General features: G+C 44.9%; 1 protein-coding gene and 1 pseudogene across 1 annotated transcript in view; both read right to left on the reverse strand.

Moving 5' to 3' along the window:
* Positions 1-5228: 5228 nt before the first annotated feature.
* Positions 5229-5398, reverse strand: LOC145353573 (small nucleolar RNA U3; annotated as a pseudogene).
* Positions 5399-7997: 2599 nt separating this feature from the next.
* The window catches only part of LOC145352897 (lipase member H-like), a 28981-nt gene continuing 13423 nt past the window's right edge, over positions 7998-23555 (reverse strand). The window contains exons 8-12 of the mRNA XM_080203197.1: positions 19334-19489; positions 16555-16647; positions 11241-11352; positions 9703-9876; positions 7998-8507 (exon numbers count right to left, since the gene is read on the reverse strand). Coding sequence (XP_080059323.1) covers positions 8420-8507; positions 9703-9876; positions 11241-11352; positions 16555-16647; positions 19334-19489 — 623 coding nt within the window. The 3' untranslated portion in view covers positions 7998-8419. The remainder of the gene's footprint in view (positions 8508-9702; positions 9877-11240; positions 11353-16554; positions 16648-19333; positions 19490-23555) is intronic.

Here is a 23555-nt window from a genome sequence, read left to right on the forward strand (position 1 = left end):
AGCCAGCAATATCCAAACACCTGGCACACCTTTCGCAGGGGCGGCACGGTGGTTCAGACTGCTGCCTCACAGCGCCAGGGATCCGGGTTCGATTCCCGGCTTGGGTTACTGTCTGTGTGGAGTCTGCACATTCTCCCCATGTCTGCATGGGTTTCCTCTGGGTGCTCCAGTTTCCCCCCACAGTCTGAAAGATGTGCAGGTTAGGTGGATTGGTCATGCTAAATTCTCCCTCTGTGCACCTGAACAGGTGCTGGAGTGTGACGACTCGGGGATTTTCATAATAACTTCATTGCAATGTTAATGTCAGCCTACTTGTGACACTAAACTTTAAGCATTTCTCCTCTGTCTTACTTTTTCTATCCTTGATTTTTTTTTTCTATGCCATTGCAGTGGATTTATCAAGAGTCTCTTCGTTCAATTCTTCTCAAAACATTAAAGGACTAACAGACATTTCACCCCTTTAACTGTAGATGATACATCAGAAAGATAAACCATTCAATCTCCTGTTTATTTTTCGAGGACGTGAGCATCATTGGTTAGACCAGCATTTATTATTCATCTTTAATTGCCCTCTGAGAAGGTCCAGGTGAACAACCTTCTTCAACTACCGCACTTCATCTGTCATGGGAACGCCTCTAGTGCTTGATATATTTCCAGGTCGGGATGTCCCCATGCACTTGCTGCCCTTGTCCTTATGGTTAGTAGTGACTATGGGTTTGGAAAGTGCTGTCAAAGGAGCCTTGGTGAAGTTGCTGCAGTGCATCTTGTAGATGGTGCGGACAGCCACCACTGTTTGCCAGTGTTGGGAACGAATATTTGTGGAAAAGGGTGCCAATCAAGTGGGCTGCTTTGTCCTGGATGCTTCTTGTTGGAGCTGCACTCATCCAGGTAAGTTGGGGATATTCCATTACACTCCTGGCTTGTGCCTTTTAGATGTAGACAGGCTTTGATGAGTCAGGGAGGCGAGTTACTTGCTGCAGAATGACCAGCCACTGACTGGTTCTTGTAGCTACAACATTTATACGGTTGGTCCAGTTCAGTTTATGGGCAATAGTTGCCCCCAGGATGATCGAACACTTGAACCAGCTCCTTATCCCAATGGTTCGAAAAGGACTGGATCATGAATGGAGAATGCAAGTTGTGAATTAGGTGAGAGTGGGAATTCTGGGTGAGTACATCATTAACTGAAATCTGGTTTGATATCGTGAATTTAACTCAGGATTTTGAAAACTGTAAAGGATGCGCAGGTTAGCTAATGGAAACTGATAGGGACAGTCCACGAGCAATCAGATTGGAAATGATTGTTGGAACAGATATGAATTAGTGTGGGAAGGGAGTTGTGTCAGCTGTTGAAACGTAACATCAGGAATACCTGATATTTAAGTAACTATGATGCAATTTCTCATGACTAAGAGACCGTGGTCTGGAGGGAAGTAGAACTAGACCCTCGTGTAGAGGATTGAGATTTATATTTCATATTGTTTCTGAGACGTGGCCATCACTGGCTAGGCCAACACTTACTGCCCACCCCTAATTGCCCCTTGAGAAGGTGCTGGTGAGCTGCCTTATTGAACCCCAGTGCTGGTGTTGGACTGGGCTGGGCACAGTGAGAAGTCACACAACACCAGGGTAAAGTCCAACAGGTTTAGGTTGTATCACGAGCTTTCAGAGCACTGCTCCTTCAATAGGTGAGTGGAGAAGTAACTCACTCACCTGATGAAGGAGCAGCACTCTGAAAGCTTGTGATTCCAAATAAACCTGTTGAAATTTAACCGGATGTTGCCAGACTTCTTACTATTATTAAATCGCTGCAGTTCGTGTGGTGTAGACACACTCACGGTGCTGTTAAGGAGAGAGTTCCAGGATTTTGACCCAGCGACAGTGAAGGAACAGTGATCTGTTTCCAAGTCAGGATCATAAATGTCTTGGAGGGGGACCTCCAGGTGGTGGTGTTCCCAGGTATCTGTTTCCCATGTCCTACTAGATGGTGGTGGGTTTGGAAGGTGCTGCCTCAGGAACCTTAGCGAGTTTCTGCTGTGCATCTTGTAGATGGTGCACACGGCTGCTATTGGGCGTCAGTGGCAGAGGGAGTGAAATTTTGTGGAAGGAGTGCCAATCACGCAAGTGGCACTGTCCTGAAGAACTCCTACAGCGATGGTCCTGGAGCTGCGATTATTGGCCAATAACCACCACAATCATCTTCCTCTGTGCCAAGTGTGACTCTAACCTCCTGATTCCCATCGACTCCAGTTTAACTTGGGCTCCTTAACACTTGGCTAAGTGCTGCCTTTATTCTCAAGGGCAGTTATTATCACATCACCTCTGGAGTTCACCTCTTTTGTCCACGTGTTATGATTATAGCAAACATTAATTGCTGAATAATCCAAATCCCAGAGGAAAGCTTGGCTTCAGGAATATAACCCCTCTTGTTGTACCCTGAAAATGTCCGCAGCATAGCATTCCAGTCACATTTCTGGGATCTTAAAAGTTCAAAGATTTATTAACAAAGGGAAAAGAAGACTTAGGCACACAAGATTACAGTTACACCATTAAAATATCTTTGAAAAAAGCATGTCCCCTAAAGAAACCTACTTGGTCCGACCCACCAGGAAAAATATTCCAGGCAATATTCCGGATGTTTAACTATAAAAATCTAGTCATTTTACCCAAATCAAAATGCTGTCTCTGCAGTAAAAGAATACCACCCGACTTCTCAAACCAGCTTTCTTCCTTGTGTGGAAAAAGTAAAGTAAAGTAAGGTTTATTTATTGGTCACAAGTCACACTGCAATGAAGTTACTGTGAAATTCCCCTAGTCGGCACAGTCCAGCACCTGATCGGGTCAATGCACCTAACCAGCACGTCTTTCAGAATGTGTGAGGAAACACGAACACCAGAAGGAAACTCAAGCAGACATGGGGAGAATGTGCAAATTCCACATAGAAAGTGACTGAAGCCAGGAATCGAACCCGGGTCCCTGGTGCTGTGAACCACTGTGCGACCATGTTGCCCCAAAACTATGGAACTTCAGAAACAAGACTACTTCCTGAAAGAAGTTTTTGGATTTGTGGATGGCTACTTTAGATTTCATACCTTCTATCAGCTCAGAATACTTCCAGAGTGATTTCATCATTTAGCTAATCCAATTCTGCTCAACGTTTTTCCTTAATATCTTCCTTCATCTTTAATTTCATTGTCCTCAGCACCCCTTTGAATTTAACTTTTCCAAAATATAAAAATATTTCATGATCTTCCTATTGCCTCCCCTTACAGTCTTTACTAATCTTCCTTTGTTTACTTACGAAAGCTTTGCAAGTTGAAAAAGACTTATTTCCCTTTGAAATTTGACAACAGAAATAAGCAAGTCCATTTATATCTCCTAATGCAAATTTCTAAACTCTACTTACTTATCAATCCACTTGACCATAGCTTCATTGCAAATGCATGATGTTAACACTTCTACTCCTTTAATCTCTCAATTCTCCCAGACAAGCTGTCTCCATTAACCTTTGCCCAGCTTAATTACATCATTTACAAACACACAGACACATTGGGTGGAATTTTCCAGCCGCGCTTGCCCCAAAACCAGAAAGGTCTGCCCAAGGTCAACAGACCTTTGCATGGTCCATGTCCCACTCACTACAATTCCCATAGCAGGCGGGACAGGAAAATTCTGGCCATAGCCTTCTTTACAAAATGATGCAATAGCCCCCAGAAATATTTTTAGAAATAACATTAATCCTCACAGATGTCTGAAACAATGATGAAATGAGATCAGGGGCTGAGTGGCCCTGGTAGAACCCAAACAGATTATTGCTAAGCAAGTACTGCTTGGTAGATCCTTCTATCACTTCACTGATGATCCTGAGTAGACTAATGGGTTGCTAATTGGCCAGTTTGGATTTATATGTGAATGTAAACATGGATGTTATAATCTAAGTCAGAATTCTAAGGTAATTTCTGAAGTCACTTGGACTATGGACTTCAGCAAGGCGTTTGATAAGGTCCCCCATGCAAGACTTCTTGAGAAGGTGAGAGGGCATGGGATCCAAGGGGCTTTAGCCTTGTGGATCCAGAACTGGCTTGCCTGCAGAAGGCAGAGAGTGGTTGTGGATGGGTCTTTTTCGGCATGGAGGTCAGTCACCAGTGGAGTGCCCCAGGGATCTGTTCTAGGACCCTTGCTATTTGTAATATTCATAAATGACCTGGATGAGGAAGTGGAGGGATGGGTTGGCAAGTTTGCCGATGACACAAAGGTCGGTGGTGTTGTGGATAGTCTGGAGGGATGTCAGAAGTTGCAACAAGACATAGATAGGATGCAAGACTGGGAGGAGAAGTGGCAGATGGACTTCGACCCGGATAAGTGTGCAGTGGTTCATTCTGGCAGGTCAAATGGGATGTCAGAATATAATATTAAGGGTAAGACTTTTAGCAGTGTGGAAGATCAGAACGATCTTGGGGACTGGGTTCATCGGACTCTCAAATCAGCTTTGCAGGTGGAGGATGTGGTTAAGAAGGGGTATGGTGTACTGGCCTTCATCAATCGAGGAATTGAGTTTAGGAGTCGGAAGATAATGTTGCAGCTTTATAAGACCCTGGTCAGACCCCACTTGGGTACTGTGCTTAGTCCTGGTCGCTCATTACAGGAGGGATGTGGAGGCCATTGAAAGGGTGCAGAGGAGATTTACAAGGATGTTGCCTGGATTGGGTGGCATGCCTTACGAGGATAGGTTGAGAGAGCTCGGTCTTCTCTCCTTAGAGAGATGAAGGATGAGGGGTGACCTGATAGAGGTGTATAAGATGTTGAGAGGTATTGATCTGGTGGATTGTCAGAGGCTATTTCCCAGGGCTGAAATGGCTGCCACAAGGCTGTGCCCTCGATCCCTGACTATTCTCCTGATACACTTCATGACAAATTCCCCTCTAACTCGATTTTCAAGTTTGCTGATGACACCACCGTAGTGATGGGACAGAATACAGGAAAGAGATAGAGAATCTGGTGAAGTGGTGTAACAAAAATAATCTCTCCCGCAGTGTCAACAAAATGAAGGAGATTGTCATTGACCTCTGGAAGCGTAGTTGAGAATATATCCCTGTCTACATCAATGGGGACAAAGTAGGAAGATTCAAGAGCTTCAAGTTTTTAGGAGTCCAGATCACCAACAACCTGTCCTGGTCCCTCCACACCCAGCACTATAGTTAAGAATTCCCACCAATGCCTCTACTTTCTCAGGCTGTGATCTTTTCCTCCATCTCTCTACAAGGGAGGGAAGGAACCCTCAACAATAACACAGAGCAGGTGCTAAAAGCAACACTCAATATCTGCTTCCTGCTCAGAAGAGAACACTATCATTTCTCGAAGAAAGAACTATAGAAATGATCCCTATGAGTATAATCTCAGAAGACTAACCAACTGTGGCACGTCTGCTATGACATCCACCAAGTTCTACAGACGCACCACAGAAAGCATCCTTTCTGGTTGTATCACAGCTTGGTATGGGCTCCTGCTCTGCCCAAGACCACAAGGAATTAGAGAGGGTTATGAACAAAGCCTGTAGCATCATACAAAGATTGTGAAAAAAGTACGTTCTGGTCCTGTAGTTAGAGCCTTCATAGCAAAGGGTGCTTGGTATTTAGTGTGTGTGAATGCTGCCCCCCTGTGGTAACTATCAGTATACCTTCTCATTTGGGAGAATGCTTTTTATTCACTTTAAATGCAAAGTTAAAACAAAACGTAATTTAGACCCGTTCTTTATTAGAAACTCGGTTTATTCTTCCATGCTTTTCCAAATGGCTTCCCCAGGATATAAAAGTGATCAGCAACACCTTCCAAACCTATGCCTCCATCACCAGAAGGACAAGAGCAGCATTAGGACAGCGCAGTGGCACAGTGATTAGCTGTGCTTAGCACGAGGGACCCAGGTTCAATTCCGGCCTCGGGTCACTGTCTGTGTGGAGTTTGCACTTTCTCCCTGTGTTTGCGTGGGTTTCCTCCGGGTGCTCCGATTTCCTCCCACACTCCAAAGATGCACAGATTGGCCATGCTAAATTGCCCCTTAGTGTTAGGGGAATAGGGTCTGGGTGGGATTGTTATTGGTGCAGGCTTGATGGGTTGAATAGCATCCTTCTGCACTGTGGGGGTTCAATTCTATGATTCAGACAGGTGGGAGCACCAGCACCTGCAAGTTCACCTCCAAGTCACCTACCCATCCTGGCTATGGGCTGTTCCTTCACTGTCGCTGGATCCAAATCCTGGAATTCCCTCCCTTACAGCACTGTGGATGTACCTACACCGCATGGAGTGCAGCGTTTCAAGATGGCAACCTCACTACCACCTTCTCAAGGGCATTTAGAGATGGGCAATAAACACTGACCTAGCCAGCGAAGGCCAAATCCTGTCCATGAATAAAAACAACTTGCGGGATTATCAATGGCCTGAAAATTTGGTGAGGGTGGGGAAACCAAAACCCAACTCTAGAAGGCATCTCAGGGTCCCAACATCTCTGGATTAATTTAAATTTTCAACGACTTTTTAACGAGAGGGGCCTGCGTGTGTCCCTGAGTGCCATTTTCAATCCTTAATTTGCCGATGCCTGTTACTGAAACGCTGTCAGGTTCGCTGTGAAGCCTTTGCAAATTTCCCCCATTTATTTAAAGTAAAACTCTCCCAGGCCTCCATGTGCCAATTCCAGAGCTCGACCCTCATCTCGCCGGCGTGGTCCCCTTAATCGCCGTGGAATGCTGTCAACTCTCCGGCCTGTTGTCCTCTCTCTCCAGCCAGGCTGTGTCCGTCCCCAACGTGGCTGCCACCTGTCTTTGCCAGCAGGCAGCTCCCGCCTCCTCCTGGAGATGTTTAGCGTCAGATTCCCACCTCCTCGCCCGTTGGGTTATTCCAGTTTATAAAAAGCCTTGCAAGAGGCTGGGACGCAGGATTGGGGTTCGGGGTTCGTGCAGTTATTGGGTTCATCGAATCTTCTGCCCAGTGAGGGTATTGAGAGGGCAAAAGGTTGGGGTTAAGATGATTAAAAAATTTAGTAGGACAGAAACTGTTTCCGCCATTGGGTAAGACCAGAACTGGGAACACAAACTTTGAATGAAAGTCGGGGTGATGACAAGGGGCACTCTTCCACACAAATGTGGAACTCCACTCCCACACCTCCCCATCACCCCACACCACCCCCCGCACCCCCCACCCCCGCAAAACAGCAAACGAGGCTTGAGAACAGTTTAAAATTTCAAAACTAGATGATAGATTTTTGTTAGGGCTTTTGGGTTTATCAAAATATAAAAGGCAGGAACAGGAGGAGGCCATTGGACCCTCCGAGCCTGCTCCACCATTCACCACGATCATGGCCGATCTTCCATCTCAATAGCCTAATCCTGCTTTCTCCCCAGAGCCTTTGATCCCATTTGCCCCAAGTGCTATATCCAGCCGCCTCTTGAATACATTCAATGTTCTGGCATCAACGATCTCATGTGGTGATGAATTCCTCAGGCTCACCACTCTTTGGATGAAGAAATAGCTCCTCATCTCCGTCCTAAATGGTCTACCCCGAATCCTCAGACTGTGACCTATGGTTCTGGATTCCCTCACCATCGGGAACACCCTCCCTGCATCTACCCTGTCTAGTCCTATTAGAATGTTATAAGTCTCTATGAGGTACTCCCACATTCATCTGAACTCCAGCGAAAACAATCCTAACCTAGTCAATCTCTCCTCATACATCAGCGCTGGGAATCAGCCTGGTAAACCTTCACTGCAGAGCCAAAGAATTAAGATTCAGGTCAGCCACAAATGAAATGGAATGATAGGGCAGAATTTGAGGCCTGCTCAATGTTCTAATGATTCTGTGCATTGTCCATTGACTCTCAGTTGTTGTCTGAAATGGCCTAGCAAGTCACTCAGTTAATGTACGAAGAGGGATGGGCAATAAATGCTGGCCAGCCAGCAACTTCCGTGATCCCCAAATGAATTTTTAAAAAATCACATCAGAGAGCTATGTAATATCCATTTAATAACATTTTTATATACCATTCAGTTTAATGCAGGTGTATGTTCTAGATCAGTATTAAAAAGACACTGGATACATGGCTGGCAGGGCAGTGAGGAAACCAACCCCTGTTCTGAGTCTGGCTGGGTGGCAAATCAACCCTCTCAGAGGCCCAAGGCTGAGAACTCATGCTGTACGTACAAGTTTGGGGATTGACAATTACAGCCAAAAGAGGAAGGTTCTGCATCCAAACGGCCATCAGACTTCACTGATCATTTTACGCATGCAACAGGGTCCTCTGAGAATACACGGAGACATCATAGAGTTATTACAGCGCAAAAGGAGGCCATTCGGCCCAGAGGTGCCATTCGGCGTTGAAGAACAAGGTTGGTTGAGCACCCAACAGGCAGTGGGGGCAGGATATCCAGTCTACATTTCCTGCACTTGACATTCGATTGGGTGAAACGCCTCCTCCAAGTCCTTCTGCAGGGCTATATCATACCTGCACAAGTGGGGCCTTTGAGCAAAAGAATTTGAGTCAGACAACTGTTTTATTTGACAATTTTTGACTTATTACTAAATGTTTTTTCCCTGTTCTAATTTCGAAAGCTGTCCCCCAAGCGACCATCCTTCAGTGTTGAGTGCCATTGGCCTGCAGGTATAGAGGACAATCCCTCAATCTCCTCCCTCCCTCTGTCTCTCTTTCCCTGCTCCTTATCTTTCACTTTTCACAGCATTGCCAAAAGCCATTCATTCTATCCTTCCCGCTATATCCGTATTATAACAGGGAATACACTAAAAATTAAGTTGTGCTTTGAGATTCCCTGAAAGGTGCTATGTAGATGCGAGTTCTTCTTTCCTTCTTGCCATTACTTTTTCCTCTCTATCTGCCGCCTCATAAAATCATAGAGGTTTACGGCATAGAAACAGGCCCTTCGGTCCAACTTGCCCATGCCGCCTTTATTTTTTAAACCCCTAAGCCAGTCCCAATTGCCTGCATTTGACCCATATCCCTCTATACCCATCTTATCCATCTAACTGAATAAATGCTTTTTAAAAGACAAAATTGTATCCGCCCCTACTACTACCTCTGGCAGTTTGTTCCAGACACTCACCACCTTCTGTGTGAAAAAAATTGCCCCTCTGGATACTTTTGTATCTTTCCCCTCTCACTTTAAACCTATGCTCTCTAGTTTTAGACTCTCCTACTTTTGGGAAAAGATGTTGACTATCTAGCTGATCTATGCCCCTCATTATTTTATAGACCTCTATAAGATCACTCCTCAGCCTTCTACAGTCCAGAGAAAAAAGGTTCTAGTCTATCCAATTTCTCTTTATAACTCAAACCATCAAGTCCCAGTAGCATCCTAGTAAATCTTTTCTGCACTCTTTTTAGTTTAGTAATATCCTTTCTATAATAGGGTGACTAGAACTGTAAACAGTATTCCAAGTGTGGCCTTACTAATGTCTTGTATAACTTCAACAAGACGTTCCAACTCCTGTATTCAATGTTCTGGCCAATGAAACCAAACATGCTGAATACCTTCTTCACCGCTCTGTCCACCTATGTCTCCACTTTCAAGGAGCTATGAACCTGTACCCCTAGATCTCTTTGCTCAGCATCTCCCCCCAATGCCCTACCATTAACTGAGTAAGTCCTGCCCTGGTTCAACCTGAAGTTCTTACATTTCCAAGAATTCCGTGGAACTAACCTCTCGGGATAGGTCAATGACCTCAGCTTCATTCGCAGTATTCCAAGTTTCAGTTTGGGTTCTACCAGATTGGCTGAACTGAACATTAGTGAAACAGTGGCGATATTCCCCACGTCTTTGTCAACACTGACAAGGAGAGTGACTTCTTTGAACGTTTCGAATGATTTTGCCTTCCTGAAAAAGAAAAAAAAACAGGAATCGGCACTATGATAAATGTGGGAAGTCAATCCTTAGAATATTCAAGAATTGCCCCTTAGTGTCCAAAGATGTGCAGGTTAAATGGATTGGCCATGGGAAATGTGTGGGATTACAGGGATAGGGCAGGGGAGAGAACCTGGTTAAGACATTCTGTCAGAGAATCAGTGCAGACTTGATGGGCCGAATGGCCTCTTCTACACTGTAGGGATTCTATGATTCTAAATAGCATTAATGTAGTATTGTAAAGTTTAGTTATTAGTCACAAGTCACACTGCAATGAAGTTACTGTGAAAATCCCCTAGTCGCCACATCCCGGTGCCTGTCCAGGTATACTGAGGGAGAACCTAGCATAGCCAATCCACCCTGGCCAGCACATCTTTCAGACTGTGGGAGGAAACAACTGGAGCACCCGGAGGGGACTCATGCAGACACTTGGAGAATGTACAAATTCCATACAGACAGTGACCCAAGCCAGGAATCGAATCTGGGACCCTGACTTTGCAGCAGCGGTGCTAACCACTGTGCACTGTGTCATCCTGTGGTTTCATCCTGGAGAGAAGAAGAGTAGGAACTGTTGAGCATTACATTTGTTTTTTCGGGCATAAAACTGGAGTTAAACAAACAAATTTAGCAGCCAGATGCCTGGCTGCAATGTTTGCATGCGCTATTGTAGTGTCTCACAGTCCTGCATCTGTCAACATTGGTCACATTGCAAAGGTGGACTGGGGGGAGGGGATCAAGATTTTCAGGTGACCTGGGTGTACTGTTGTTTCAATATGTGACTAGATCAGAAGACACAGTAAGAAGTCTCACAACACCAGGTTAAAGTCGAATAATATTTGGAAGCACGAGCTTTTGGAGCACTGTTCCTTTATCAGGTGAATGGGAGTTGGTTCACAAACAGGGCATACATAGACACAAGAGAGTGGGTAGAATTTGGAACTCGCTACCACGCGGAATGGTTGAGGTGAATAACAGGTAACAGTTAAGGGGAGGCTAAAAAGGTAAATGAGGGAGAAAGGAATAGAAAGAAGTATTGATAGGTTGAGGCGAAATAAGGTGGGAGGAGGCTTGTCTATGCCAGTATAGACCAGTTGGTCTGTTTCAATGCAATGTATTTTTATGTCACGAGCGTACTGAAACAAAGGGACAATTTCTGCATCTATAGTTTGTGTAATTGCAATATTCTGTGTCACGGCATGTATTCCCGTAGAGCTTCACGGTGTTATCCAGTGGAGTCATCCGAATGAATTCAGAGGGATATCATAAAGGTGATTCAGATCCCTGGGAAAAGTTCCCATGTGATAGAAGTTTCCAAGTGGACAGTTCATTACACTCACCCATTGGGTTTCGATTTCGCCAGTAATCCATTCTCTCCAGTTAACCCAACTGTAATGTAACCTCTCCGGGTATTTTTGTTCCAGGTGATGATCTCCAGAAGGTAATAATACACTGCGTGATGTGAAGGAAGAAAGGACATTTCAATGTACCGTTCTGGCCTCCAAACGGCAAAAAGGATGCTGAGGCTCTGGAGATGGCACAAAGATTGACCTACAGCAACAATACTGGAACCAGTAGTTTCCAACAGTTGGGAAAATCTGAACAGGCTGGGACTCCTATCTCGCGAAAGGAAAAGATTTGAGGGGGTGGGCCTTAATAATGCCTTCAAAATTATAAAAATGTCCGCAAGGTTGGAAAAGATGGACAGGGTTTTCTGGCCTGGCTTGTCCTGAAACTGTAAAATCCCACACGAGGTCAACGGACCTTTCCGCTGTCCGTCCCTCACATCCCAAAGATGTGCTTTTAGGCTGATTGATTGGGTACTAAATTGTCCCTAAATTGGACCTCCCTGATCCTCGCACATTAGGCCTAGACTAAAATCATGAATAGGTCACTGGGACAGTGGGACGGCGGCGCGGGCTCGTTGGGCCGAAGGGCCTGTTTCCCGTGCTGTGTTGTTCTTTGTTCTTTGTTCTCTCCAATTCTCGTGGCGGGTGAGGTGGTAAAATTCTGCCCAATATTTCTATTTGTGGGGGAATCTGAAACTAAATATAAGGCAGTCACTAGCAAATTTGTTCGGGAATTTGGGAGAAACTTCTTCACCCAATGAACAGTAAGAATATGAAACTTGCCACCACAGGGAGGAGTTGAGATGAATCACAAAGGTGCACTTAAAAGCAAAGTCTGATAAACGCATGAGGAAGAAAGGAGAAGAATGGCTTAATGGCTCATAAATCCTTGACTGGACAATATAGATAGATGGACAACACTTGTTGATCCCATTTCCTTTTCTCATATGCTTTATTTTCTTTTTCCCAGAAATCATTAGGCTTTCATAGAATCCTACATTGCAGAAGGAGGCCATTCGGCCCATTGAGTCTACACCGACCACAACCCCACCCAGGCCCTATTCCCTGCTAATCCCCCTGACACTAAGGGGCAATTTAACATGACCAATCAACTTAACTCACACACCTTTGGACTGTGGAAGGAAACTGGAGCGCTCGGAGGAAACCCATGCAGACACAAGGAGAATGTACAAACTCCACACAGATTGTGACCGAAGGTCAGAACTGAACCTGAGTCCCCTGGAGTTGTGAGGCAGCTGTGCTGACCACTGTGCCACCGTGCCGCTTGAGAATTCAAACCTTGTCAGGGCAACTTGTGAAATTGAATTCAACAAGTCTGGTCAGTTTCTGAGTTGATGACAAGCTGGAAGTGCATTGTGCCATCTTTGTCCTGTCTGACTGCCTCCACCTACCCCAATCCTAATGCATGGTATAGCCTCATTGCCCCAGAAAAAAACCAAAATCCCTTCAGGAGATGGCCTTTGTTTGATCATTAAGAATAGTTAATAAATGAACCTTACCAGCTTCACCTACATTCTTTGACCTACCACACTGACACTGCTAACTGGTGAACTATGAATAAATTTTCTTCAAAGACTTCACTCTATTTCTCTGGGGAAGGGCTTGAGTAAAGTCAATCTGATTTTCATTTTAATAGAGTACTAGTGAAACATTCTGGTCCTAAGTTCCGGAATTCCCTCCCTAAATATTAAATGTATCATGGGATTTGGGGATAGTGTGGGAAAATGGCATTGAAGTCAATGATTAGTCATGCTCATATTGAATGGCAGAGCAGGTTCGAGGGGCTAAATGGCCTCCTCCTATTCCTATATTCTCTTCACTTCTCTAACTCTCTCTTCTTTCCTAGAACATCAAACATAGAACATTACAGCGCAGTACAGGCCCTTCGGCCCTCGATGTTGCGCCGACCAGTGGAACCAATCTAATGACCCTCTAACTTAAACTATTCCAATGTTATCCATATGCCTATCCACTGACCATTTGAACGCCCTTAAAGTTGGCCCTAAGATGGTCCTTAAAACGTCCTTCTTTCAGCAAACTTCAGCCACCAATCTGATTATCTCCTTATGTTGCTTTGTGTTAGGATTAGATAGGAGAACTAAGGAACTGAAGACTGATCTCCAGGGCACTGCTGTGTGCAATCCTATCGGGACACTAAGGAAGGTTAGCTTTTTGTCATTTTCTTTCTCTTTACTAGATATTGAAAATGGGAGTCAAAACTGCTTGGTTGACTGTGCAAATGAGCAATGGGCGGGATTTTACAGCCTCGTTCATCCCGAAATCGTAAAATCCTGCCAATCAACCTTTCCATGATCTGCCCCTCACCCACTCTGATTCCCATGGCAAAATGCTGGCCAATGAGTCTTTTTTCTTTCCAATTGATGGTTGGAAGGGTGTTCATTATAGAGTCGTCTGACTAATTGCTGGAGAATGGCAGTAAGTCGTGTGATAAAACCTGCAGGAATACATTTGTTATCAGTTGGCAAATGGTACTCAGTGTTAAATTATTATTTCTGATGACTGTCCTGTGAAAAGCTTTGGGATGTTTTGCTGCATTAATGGGTCTGTTAAATACAAACTGTGGAATTATTTGTGAAGGCTCTTTGCCAGCGTGGAATTTAAAAGCAAGACTTGTGTGTTCAGTTTTTGCAGGGGCTTAAATATAACAGTCTGGTTTAATTCCTTGTCCATGTTGAGTTAACTGATTTTAACCTTGCTCTCAATTAGCTGGGATAAAGTCCTGGAACTCCCTCCCTAAGGGCAGGCGATGGCCCAGTGGTATTATCATTCAACTATGAATCCAGAAATTCAGCCAATATCCTGGGGACCCAGGTTCAAATCCAGCCACACCAGATAGTGGAATTTGAAATCAATAAACAATATCCACAAATTAAGAATCTACTGCTGACCATGAAACCATTGTCAATTGTTGGAAATATTCTTCTGGTTCACTGATGTCCTTTTGGGAAGGAAATCTGCCATCTTTACTTCCCTACACATGACTCCAGAGCCACAGCAATGCTCAACTGCCTCTCTCAACTGCCCCCTGAACAAGGGCAACTAGGGATGGGCAATAAATGTTGGCCAGCCAGTGATGTCCATATCTCATGAATGAGTTTTTAAAAACAGCACCGTGGTTACACTATATAAACTGCAGCAAGACAAGAAGGCAGTTCACCATCAAGTTCTCAAGGGGAAATTCAAGATGCTAATAAAAATATAGTTACAGGCTAAATCATCTGCAAGGATGATTATAGCATTAATTAATTTAAGGTGAGAATGTACTTTTAGGAAGAGAGAAGATTGATAGATGTGAAGATAAATGAATGGATTTGAGGTAGGTTGGGAAAAATAGATCACAGGTTTGGGGGAGTCAATAGATTGGAGGGATAAATAGATTGGATGGGATTGAGGTGGAGGGACAAGGTGGCTTGGTAGGGTTGAAACATATAAGAAAGTGGTTAGATGGGTGTGAGGGGAAAATGATGAGAATACAGACAAATAAACTGGCCATATCGGATAAGAAGATGGTTAGGTGGGATTGAGGGATATGGGAAAAGGCTGAATTGAGGGATATGGCTAGAAGGTGGGTAGGTGAGATTGAGGGATGGGGAGAAGGTGAGTAGGTGGGATTGAGGGATATGGGGGGAAGGTGGGGAGGTGAGATTGAGGGATATGGGGAGAAGGTGGATGGGTGGGATTGAGGGATATGGGGAGAAGGTGGGTGGGTGGGATTGAGGGATATGGGGAGAAGGTGGATGGGTGGGATTGAGGGATATGGGGAGAAGGTGGATGGGTGGGATTGAGGGATATGGGGAGAAGGTGGGTGGGTGGGATTGAGGGATATGGGGAGAAGGTGGATGGGTGGGATTGAGGGATATGGGGAGAAGGTGGGGAGGTGGGATTGAGGGATATGGGGAGAAGGTGGGGAGGTGGGATTGAGGGATATGGGGAGAAGGTGGATGGGTGGGATTGAGGGATATGGGGAGAAGGTGGGTGGGTGGGATTGAGGGATATGGGGAGAAGTGGATGGGTGGGATTGAGGGATATGGGGAGAAGGTGGGTAGGTAGGATTGAGGGATATGGGGAGAGGTGGGTGGGTGGGATTGAGGGATATGGGGAGAGGTGGGTAGGTAGGATTGAGGGATATGGGGAGAAGGTGGGTAGGTGGGATTGAGGGATATGGGGAGAAGTGGATGGGTGGGATTGAGGGATATGGGGAGAAGGTGGGTAGGTAGGATTGAGGGATATGGGGAGAGGTGGGTGGGTGGGATTGAGGGATATGGGGAGAAGGTGGGGAGGTAGGATTGAGGGATATGGGGAGAAGGTGGGTAGATGGGATTGAATGATATGGGGAGAAGGTGGGGAGGTGGGATTGAGGGATATGGGGAGAAGGTGGGGAGGTGGGATTGAGGGATATGGGGAGAGGTGGATGGGTGGGATTGAGGGATATGGGGAGAAGGTGGATCGGTGGGATTGAGGGATATGGGGAGAAGGTGGGTAGGTAGGATTGAGGGATATGGGGAGAAGGTGGGGAGGTGGGGTTGAGGGATATGGGAAGAGGTGGATGGGTGGGATTGAGGGATATGGGGAGAAGGTGGATCGGTGGGATTGAGGGATATGGGGAGAAGGTGGGTAGGTGGGATTGAGGGATATGGGGAGAAGTGGATGGGTGGGATTGAGGGATATGGGGAGAAGGTGGGTAGGTAGGATTGAGGGATATGGGGAGAGGTGGGTAAGTGGGATTGAGGGATATGGGGAAAAGGTGGGTAGGTGGGATTGAGGGATATGGGGAGAAGGTGGGTAGGTGGGATTGAGGGATATGGGGAGAAGGTGGGTGGGTGGGATTGAGGGATATGGGGAGAAGGTGGGTAGGTGGGATTGAGGGATATGGGGAGAGGTGGGTAGGTGGGATTGAGGGATATGGGGAGAAGGTGGGTGGGTGGGATTGAGGGATATGGGGAGAAGGTGGGTAGGTAGGATTGAGGGATATGGGGAGAGGTGGGTAGGTAGGATTGAGGAATATGGGGAGAGGTGGGTAGGTGGGATTGAGGGATATGGGGAGAAGTGGATGGGTGGGATTGAGGGATATGGGGAGAAGTGGATGGGTGGGATTGAGGGATATGGGGAGAAGGTGGATAGATGGGACTGAGGGATATGAAGAGAGCTGAGTGAGATTTGTCCATGGGGAAGGAAAAAGGCTATTGGGCCTTTCCTGTTTCTAAAAATCCTTGGGTTGTGATGTTCCTTATATAATGAAATATGCATTAAAAAAACAACTTACTGCAAAATGGTTCCTCTGTGGAGGTTTGAAAGAACACTTTATTTGGAAACCTCATTAAACTGCTGGAGTTTGCCCACTTGTCAATGTGATAGCCTGCATTTCAGTGGAGAAATTGAACACTGGGGATTAGTGAAGAATACACGAGCAGCCAATGGCAAATAACAAATCCTCATTCTGTGTTACAGTCATCACAACAGGTGGGATGTACAATGATATAGATTGGAGCCCAGGGCTCCAACAGTGTATCCTGCTTAAGCTATATGTGAATAGCTTTAGACTAAATTAAAGATTTGGATTGATATATGACTCAGGATGTGCCAAAGCATTTATCAGCCAATGCAGTAGTTTTTAAGGCTGTGGAACAAATATGAACCCAGGGAGAATTTTCCCCGACATCCTCGAGCTAGTGTTGTAAAATAGATATTCCCCAGGAGTTGATGTGAGGACAAATCTTTTCCTGAGATACATTAATGATTTGGACTTGGGTGTGCAGGCCACAATTTCAAAATTTGTCAATGGCACAGAACATGGAAGTATTGTTTTTAAAAGTAAAGTTTATTTATTAGTCACAAGTCGGCTTACGTTAACACTGTATTGAAGTTACCTTGAAAATCCACACTCCAGCGCCTGCTCGGGTGCACCGAGGGGAAATTAGCATGACCAATGCACCCTAACCAGGACTGTGGGAGGAAACCGGGGCACCTGGAGGAAACCCACACAGGCACGGGAAGAACATGCAGACTTTGCACAGACAGTCACCCAAGCCGGGAATTGAACCCAGACCCCTGGCACTGTGAGGCAGCAGTGCTAATCACTGTGCCACCGTACTGCCCCGTATGAAGGAGGATAATGATAGATTTTGAGAGGACATATACAGGTTATGGGATGAGCAGACACATGGCAGGTGCTACCTAATTCACAAACTGTGAAGTGATTCATTCTGGTGAAGATGTAATGGAAAAAAGAATACAATTCAAAAGGAGGTGTTGTATAAGAGAGTCCTGAGAGTTTATGTGCTGAAGGTGAAGGAAGTGATTCAAAAGGCATATAGCATCCTGGGCTTTATAAATCCAAAAGATGTGCTGGTTAGGTGTATTGGCCATGTATATCCGAACAGGAGCCGGAGTGTGGCACCTAGGAGATTTTCTCAGTAACTTCATTGCAGTGTTAATGTAAGACTACTTGTGACACTAATACATAAATAAACTTTAAAAGAGCCACAAAGTACAAAAGCAAGAAGCTTATGACCAAAATTTATAAACATTGATTCAGCCACAACTGAAGCATTAAGTACAAATTTGAACACTGCACTTTAAGAAGGATGTGGAGGCTGTAGAGAGGGTGCAGAAAAGATCAAAGACAGTTCTTTGACAGAGTTATCAAATTTGTCCCACTTACTCACTCTTTGCATTTCCTTTCAAGTAGTTATGCAATTTTGGAATTTGTTTCCACCGGCCTTTCAGACAGTGCGTTCCAGATCATCCCTACTCGTTATGTGAACAATTCTTTTCTCATCTCCCCCTGTTTCTTTTTCCAATGATCTCCAATCATTGTCCTCAGGAACAGCGTCCTGCCATTTGATATATTGCTTCCTCTATCTCCCCTATCTTGTCCGCACCTTCATTATTTTGAATGCCTCTATTAATTGTCCTCTTGGGGAGGCAGTGGCGTAATTGTATTGTGGTTGGATGAATAATCCAGAGACCCAAGGTACTGCTCTGGGGACCCGGGTTTGAACCCCACCATGGTAGATGGTGAAATTTGAATTCAATAAAAATCTGGAATTACAAGTCTTATGGTGGTCGTGAAACCATTGTTGATTGTCATAAAAACCCAGCTGGTTCACTAATGTCCTTTAGGGAAGGAAATCTGCCATTCTTACCTGGTCTGGACTAGAACATAGAACATAGAAAAACTACAGCACAAACAGGCTGTTCGGCCCACAAGTTGCGCTAAACATGCCCCTACCTACTAGACTTATCTTTAACCCTCCATCTTACTAAGTCCCATGTACTTATCCAAAAGTCTCTTAAAAGACCCTATCGAATCCATCTCCACCACCACTGCCGGCAGCCAATTCCACGCACTCACCACCCTCTGAGTGAAAAACTCACCCCTGACATCTCCTCTGCACCTACTCCCCAGCACCCTAAACCTGTGTACTCTTGTGGCAGCCATTTCAGCCCTGAGAAAAAGCCTCTGAGAATCCACCCGATCAATACCTCTCAACATCTTATATATCTCTATCAGGTCACCTCTCATCCTTCATCTCTCCAAGGAGGAAAGACCGAGCTCTCTCAAACTATCCTCATAAGGCATGCCACCTAATCCAGGCAACATCTTTGTAAATCTCCTCTGCACCCTTTCTATGGCTTCCACATCCTTCCTGTAATGAGGCAACCAGAACTGAGCACAGTATTCCAAATGGGGTCTGACCAGGGTCTAATACAGCTGCAGCATTATCTCCCAACTCCTAAACAGCAATGTGGTTGACTCTTATATTCCTCTGAAGTGATCTAGGAAGCCACTCAATTGAATTAAGGATTGGCAATAAATGCTGGTCTAGCCAGGAATGTCCGCACCCAGTGAATAAAAAAACGTCTCTGCTCAGAGGAGAGCATTTCTTATTCTCTCCACTCTAGTCTCCATCTGGGTTGACACAATTCTGGTTGGGTGAGAGAGCAGGGGGTAGTCTCGTGCATGTCAAACCAATACTCTGATTAGCACCATCAGATGAGGAGAGGAGACAGTTGACAACAACAAAAACATGATATCTTACCAAATATAGGATAGGTACTGTCTTGTTCTGTGCAGCGGGCTTCCAGGAATTCTTCATACGATGCACAAGGATAAACGGTGATATTACAGGTTGAGGTCATGGAGTTTATATACAAATAGACAGATCTCTGATGGTCGCACACCATATATTTTTTTCCTGGAGGTAAAAGAATAGATAAACAAAGCAGCAATGGGCAACTTGCATTGAACATTGGTGAGATCACAGGACAAGCACCATCAACACTTCAATTTTCCTCTGAATGGCCAGTAGCTCTCAGAAATCTTGCCTCAGGATATTTGATTTGATTTGATGAATTATTGTCACGATTGATTTGATTTATTATTGTCACATATTAGTATGCAGTGAAAAGTATTGTTTCTTGCGCGCTGTACAGACAAAGCATGCCGTTCATAGATATGCAGGTCAGGTTGATTGATCGTGTCAAATTGATCCTAGTGTCAGGGGAATTAGCAGGGTAAATATGTAGGGTTACGGAGATAGGGCCTGGGTGGGATTGTGGTCAGTACAGACTCAACAGGCTGAATGGCCTCCTCCTGTACTGTAGGGGTTCAATGATTCATAGGGAAGAAAAGGAAAGAGTGCAGAATGCAGTATTACAGTCATAGCTGGGGGGTAGAGAAAGATCAACTTAATGCAAGCAGAATGTAGTTTTACAGTCAAGCTATGATCTCAGGCAGGTCATTAATTGCCTGAGCTGTGCAGAAGAGCATCAAGGCTTCCAAGGCCAGCGGGGATGGGCTCCCCAACGACCTACCAGCTCCTGAGATGAGCCATACTAAATCCGGCCCCTTATCCCCATCACTGCCTGAAATAATGTGCTCCAAATCTGATGAACCTTTTTGTTCGCATTTTGTAACTGTACTTGGCTATGATGTATCTGGACATCCTGAATTTCTTTGGTCCTTCAATACTTGAAGTTAAGAAATAGCCAGAGGGGAAATGAATTCTTGGATCGAGTGGTTATGATGCATAATGTAGCACCTTGAACTGATAGTGGAAGCTGAGTTTGTAATACCCTAAAAAAGAATTGAACATATTTGTCAAAAGAAATATTGCAATAAAGAACAAGGAAAACAGGACGTTCTAGTTAGCTTGTTACTGAGCCAGTAAAGGCATAATGTACAAAATGGTCTTTCTGTGCATAGAAATGAAGGGACAAGTATTTCTCTCAGAAGGTCGTGAGGCTCAGGGCGCCACAGTGGTTAGCACTGCTGCCTCACACTGCCAGGGACCCAGGTTCAATTCCAGCCTTGGGTGACTGTGTGGAATCTGCACATTTTCCATGTGCCTGTGTGAGTTTCCTCTGGGTGCTCTGGTTTCCTCCCACACTCGAAAGATGCGCAGGTTAGGTGGATTAGTTATGCTAAATTGCCCTTTAGTGTCTCAAGATTCGGGTGATTAGTGGGGTGCATATCTGAGGTTATGGGGATAGAATCCATCCATCCATCTATCTATTGGAGAGAGTCAGTGCAGACTCGATGGGCCAAATGGTTATTGGGAACAAGTGAGAATGTGGAGTTGAGGTTACAATCAGATCAGCCGAGGTTTTATTGGATGGTGGAGGAGTGCCAAGGGGCCAAGTGGGCGACTCTTGCTCTTATTCTTTATGTGATTCTAAATTCCAATTTGAACCTCTTTGTTCCAAGGTGAATGATTTCAACCTTTCTCCAACTGCTGCAACATTCCTCACACAGTTAATGGGGGAGATTTTGACCTAATGCGCCAGGAAATTGATGGGAACACTTGCCCTGCATTCTGCCTGATATAGTGTAATGTTTGATCTCCAGCTATAAAATTCATAGAATCACTACAGCGCAGAAAGAGGCCCTTCACCCCATCGAGTCTGCACTGAACACAATCCCACCCAGGCCCTACCCCCATATACCCACTAATCCCTCTAACCTAAGCATCCCTGGACACTAAGGGGCAATTTCTTAGCATGGCCAATCAACCTAACCCGCACATCTTTGGACTGTGGGAGGAAACTGGAGCACCTGGAGGAAACCCACATAGACATGAGGACAATGTGCAAACTCCATACAGACAGTGACCCAAGCCGGGAATCGAACCCAGGACCCTGGAGCTGTGAAGCAGCAGTGCTAACCACTGCGCTACCATGCCACCCAAGTTCATAATTATAGTGGTCAGGAACCTCTTCATCAAAGTTGTGATTATCTATATTCACAAATAGGAGTATCTGAGCCACGATCTTTGTATTGCTGCTGTTGCTAATGGAATATTGAACTGATGGAACCAATCAAGGCCTTAATGGAACTAGAGAGAAAGAAAGCAGTGAAAGAATCATCATTTTCACAATCAAATTAAGGCAAATCAAAATCCCTCTTGCATCATTTGACTGCAAATTTAATTTTAAGCAGAGCTGCCTTCAAGGGTAGGGTGACATTTTTACTCTGCAGCTCAAACTGATATAAGATGTTAGCATTCTTTTCCAGAATACAAGAGCAGGGATGTTCTGCTGAGATTGCATAAGGCTCTGGTCATACCTCTTATTCTGAGCAGTTTTGGGCCCCAGACCTAAGGAGGGATGTGCTGGCCTTGGAGGGGGTCCAGAGGACATTCACAAGAATGATCCCAGGAATGAAGGAGTTTGTCAAATGAGGAGTGGGGAAGTTAGGTGACAACAGTTGTGAAAATTGAAGTTCCATGATTGAAAGAAACAATCTGTCAAGTAATGGAAAATGATTATTAGCCAAACACGGCCTTCAGTAAGGCCAATACTGACATATGCAAGATAAGCAAGTATATCTAAAACCTTGTTCCATAAACATTGCATTCCAGGCTAGGACAACAGGATGAAAGGAAAGGACAAGTTACTGTGGCAATTACCAAATAAAGAGATATGGGGACATATTATGCTAATAAAGGATTGGTTTTCTATTGAGTAAGAAAGGGCAAAAGACTATGCTATGATTGGTGGATATGTAAGTCAATGAAAGATGTGAAAAATCTCTTGTTCCTGATTTGCTATAATTGACTATAACTGCTGAGCTATTTCTCTGGAACTTCAGAACTCTCCGACCATCCTGTGCTTGGAGAGGGTTCTCCTTGTGTACAAGTAATTAAAGATCTTGAGTTGGATGCATGTTGTTCAACACTGTTATTTTCATACTCTTGCAACTCGGCCAACGTTGTTTACCTGATACGCTGCAGGAAAGGATGTCCCGAGGCATGGTACATTGGGGAAACCATGGCAGACGCTACGACAATGAATGAATGAACACCACCCGACAATCACCAGGCAAGAGTGTTCCCTTCCTGTTGGCGAACACTTCAGCGGTCACAGGCATTTGGCCTCTGATCTTCGGGTAAGCATTCTCCAAGGCAGCCTTCACTTCATACGACAGCACAGAATTGCTGAGCAGAGACTGATAGCCAACTTTCTCACACATGAGGACGGCCTCAACCGGGACCTTGGGTTCATGTCACACTATTTGTAACCCCCATGACTTGCCTGGGCTTGCAATATCTCACTTACTGTCCTGTCTGGAGACAATATACATCCCTTTTACCTATGCTTAATGCTATCTCCAGTCACATTGTTTGCACCTTTAAGACTTGATTAGCTGTAAAGACTCGCATTCTAATCAGTATTCTATAGACTGTGTGTGTGCCTTTATATGCTCTGTTTGTGATCAGAACTCTCCACTCACCTGACGAAGGGGAAAAGCCCTGAAAGCTAGTGGCATTTGCTACCAAATAAACCTGTTGGACTTTAACCTGGTGTTGTGAGACATTTTACTCCTCATTATATACACAGGTGAGGCTCCCTGATCGAGCAGGCAATCATTACCTCAATCAGGGAGCTCATACTCTAAGAGGTCAACGTCAATGACCTTGTTAAGGGCATTACAGTATAAATGCTCAGATAGTTCAATGCCCATCACGATCTCTTATATCTTAACATATGGTTAGAGCCAAAATGTCGACTGGTGTTAAGAAGAAATTAGATACAGCTTTTGGGGCTAAAGGGATCGAGGGATTTGGGGGGAGGGGGGTATTGTATTTGATGATCATACATGATCAAAATGAATGGCGGACCAGGCTCGAAGGGCTGAATGGCCTACTCCTGCTTTTAGTTTTTATGTTTCTAAGCCTCCGTTCACTTTCTATTGAAAAACTGCGAGGAAGGTATTGGGGATTCCAACTGCCTTGTGTTTGTATGAAGGAGGTAGTGAGTCTC

The sequence above is a fragment of the Carcharhinus amblyrhynchos genome, chromosome 15, assembly GCF_965287045.1.
Source record: "Carcharhinus amblyrhynchos chromosome 15, sCarAmb.v2.hapA, whole genome shotgun sequence".
Classification (NCBI taxonomy): Eukaryota; Metazoa; Chordata; class Chondrichthyes; order Carcharhiniformes; family Carcharhinidae; genus Carcharhinus; species Carcharhinus amblyrhynchos.